We start from the raw sequence: 1964 nt of genomic DNA on the forward strand, positions 1-1964 counted from the left end.
CAAGGACAAGTGTTCAGCGATCTTCCGCTCAGACAGCCTGGGGGCCCAGGGCCGGCTGAGCCGCACGCTGCCCGCCAGCGCCGAGGAGCGCGACCGGCTGCTGCGCCGCATGGAGAGCATGCGCAAGGAGAAGCGCGTGTACAGCCGCTTCGAGGTTTTCTGCAAGAAGGAGGAGGCCGGCGGAGGCGCAGGGGAGGGCCCGGCCGAGGAGGACGCCCGGGACAGCAAGGTGGGCAAGTTTATGCCCAAGATCCTGAGTACGTTCAAGAGCAAGAAGTGAGTGTCCCGCCGGGGTCTCCGCATCCCTGCTGCCTGCCCGCAGGGCACTCGGTCCTCGGGCGCAGAAGCTAGGAACCCGGATGAGCACAGCCAGAGCTCGGCCCCCCTGGGGCTCACCCCGTGCCTGCCCTGGCCTCTCCATTTGGGGGCTGCAGCCCTCGCTGCCCGCTGCCTTATCCCCCGACTCCCATCTCTGCTCAGCACCTCCATCTCCAGGCCCCGCCTCCCCCTCCTTAGGCATCTGCCTCCACCATCTGTGGGCTTCAGGTCCCCTCTGGGCCTCCATGCACCTCAGGGACCCACCCTTTGTGCCTTATCCCCAGTTCTCTGGGGACCTCGCGTCTCAGGGCTTCTGTGTCTCAGGGTTCCCCTCTGCCCACCCTCCTGGCTACGCCGCATCTTCACTACGCTGCCTCTGCCGTCTCCTGGCTGCCTCGTCCTCTCTCTGGGCCTCCCACCTCCTCAGGACCTCCCATCTCCATCTGTGGTCGCTGGAGGCTCACTTCCTGCCGGTCCATCTGCCTTCTGCCGGCTTGCTTGGGGCCCATCTTCTCCCTGCAGGGAGGGAGAGCAGCGGGGGTGGGGGAGCAAAGGGACCCTGGAAGGGCTGCCCTGCCCCCAGACCTGAGCAGATCTGGCCACCCCTCCAGCAAGGTCCTGGGCCAGTATGACAGCACCAAGCCTCAGTGATGGATGGTGTGGGGCCCCAGCCTGGCGAAGGGTCCCCATATGCCCTGACGGCCACAGCCAGCCAGAAAGGGGCTGGGTGCGGAGCACCTGACCTGTCCAGGTGAGGGCAGGGGACGGCCTAGCCCATTGGTCCCCTGCATCCTCTCCTCTTGGTCACAACGTGCCAAGTCTGCCCTCCATGCTGCTTACCTTTCCTGTACCCTCACCAGCAGTGACTGGGTTTAAAATGACACCTTTTGGCACCAAGTGCTTGGAAAGTCTCCCGCCACAGGTGCTGCACTTGTGATGTGAGCGCTTCCGATATTTCTTCTCAAATAGCGTTTGGTTTTTTAAGTGTAAGAGTCCCAATCGCCCAGATGGAAAAGGGTTTAAGAAACGGCACTGCGCGAAGGCAACCGCCCAGGGAGGGGTGACGGCGAGGACTTGTCCTTGGGTGGCAAAGGTCACGTGGAGCTGGATGAGCTGGAGTTTGCCGACAAACGTTTCCGTGTGGCCCGGTGCTTAGGGAGGGCCTACGGGGGACCCTTCTGGCCACCAGAGGCCAGTGGCTGGGGCCCTCAGCCTCCTGTCTGCACCCCCATGTCTTGCTGAGTGGCACAGCTCCTCACTGTGATTCTTAACGTTTTGATGGTAATAAAACACCAGCACAGAATTTTCTAGCACGTTCCCAAATGTATACAACCACCTCACTACATAGTGCACCCTTAGCCTATGCTCCCCGCAGGCAGGCCCCTCGGGTGCCCTGAGCCTTGAGGGAGAGGCTGGGTGCTGGGAGACAGGGGTCTCAGAGGGGATGGGCTCCAGGAAAGGGGTGTGAGGACTTGGGGGTCCCCTGAGGAGGAAGGACTGGCTGCAGGCTGGGGACAGACAGGACTTTATTGGAGAAGGTGATGGGGCTGGAGGGGGCGCTTCTGGACAAACCTCCTGGGACTCCCATGGGGCCAGCAATGGGGGAGGTCGGGACTCGGGGGGCAAATCCGAGGACAGTAGGCGGG

At 62.8% G+C, this 1964-nt stretch overlaps 2 protein-coding genes across 2 annotated transcripts in view; one reads left to right on the plus strand and one right to left on the minus strand.

Moving 5' to 3' along the window:
- FAM83H (family with sequence similarity 83 member H) overlaps positions 1 to 280 on the plus strand; it is a gene marked incomplete at its 5' end in the record, with an annotated part of 3896 nt that extends 3616 nt beyond the window's left edge. Inside the window, one exon of the mRNA XM_006775178.1 lies at positions 5 to 280. Within this exon, the coding sequence (XP_006775241.1) occupies positions 5 to 280 (276 nt within the window). The remainder of the gene's footprint in view (positions 1 to 4) is intronic.
- Positions 281 to 683: 403 nt separating this feature from the next.
- The window catches only part of MAPK15 (mitogen-activated protein kinase 15), a 6125-nt gene continuing 4844 nt past the window's right edge, over positions 684 to 1964 (minus strand). The window contains exon 7 of the mRNA XM_006775179.2: positions 684 to 834. Coding sequence (XP_006775242.1) covers positions 684 to 834 — 151 coding nt within the window. The remainder of the gene's footprint in view (positions 835 to 1964) is intronic.

Source organism: Myotis davidii, unplaced genomic scaffold, assembly GCF_000327345.1.
Source record: "Myotis davidii unplaced genomic scaffold, ASM32734v1 scaffold1509, whole genome shotgun sequence".
NCBI classification, from domain to species: domain Eukaryota; kingdom Metazoa; phylum Chordata; class Mammalia; order Chiroptera; family Vespertilionidae; genus Myotis; species Myotis davidii.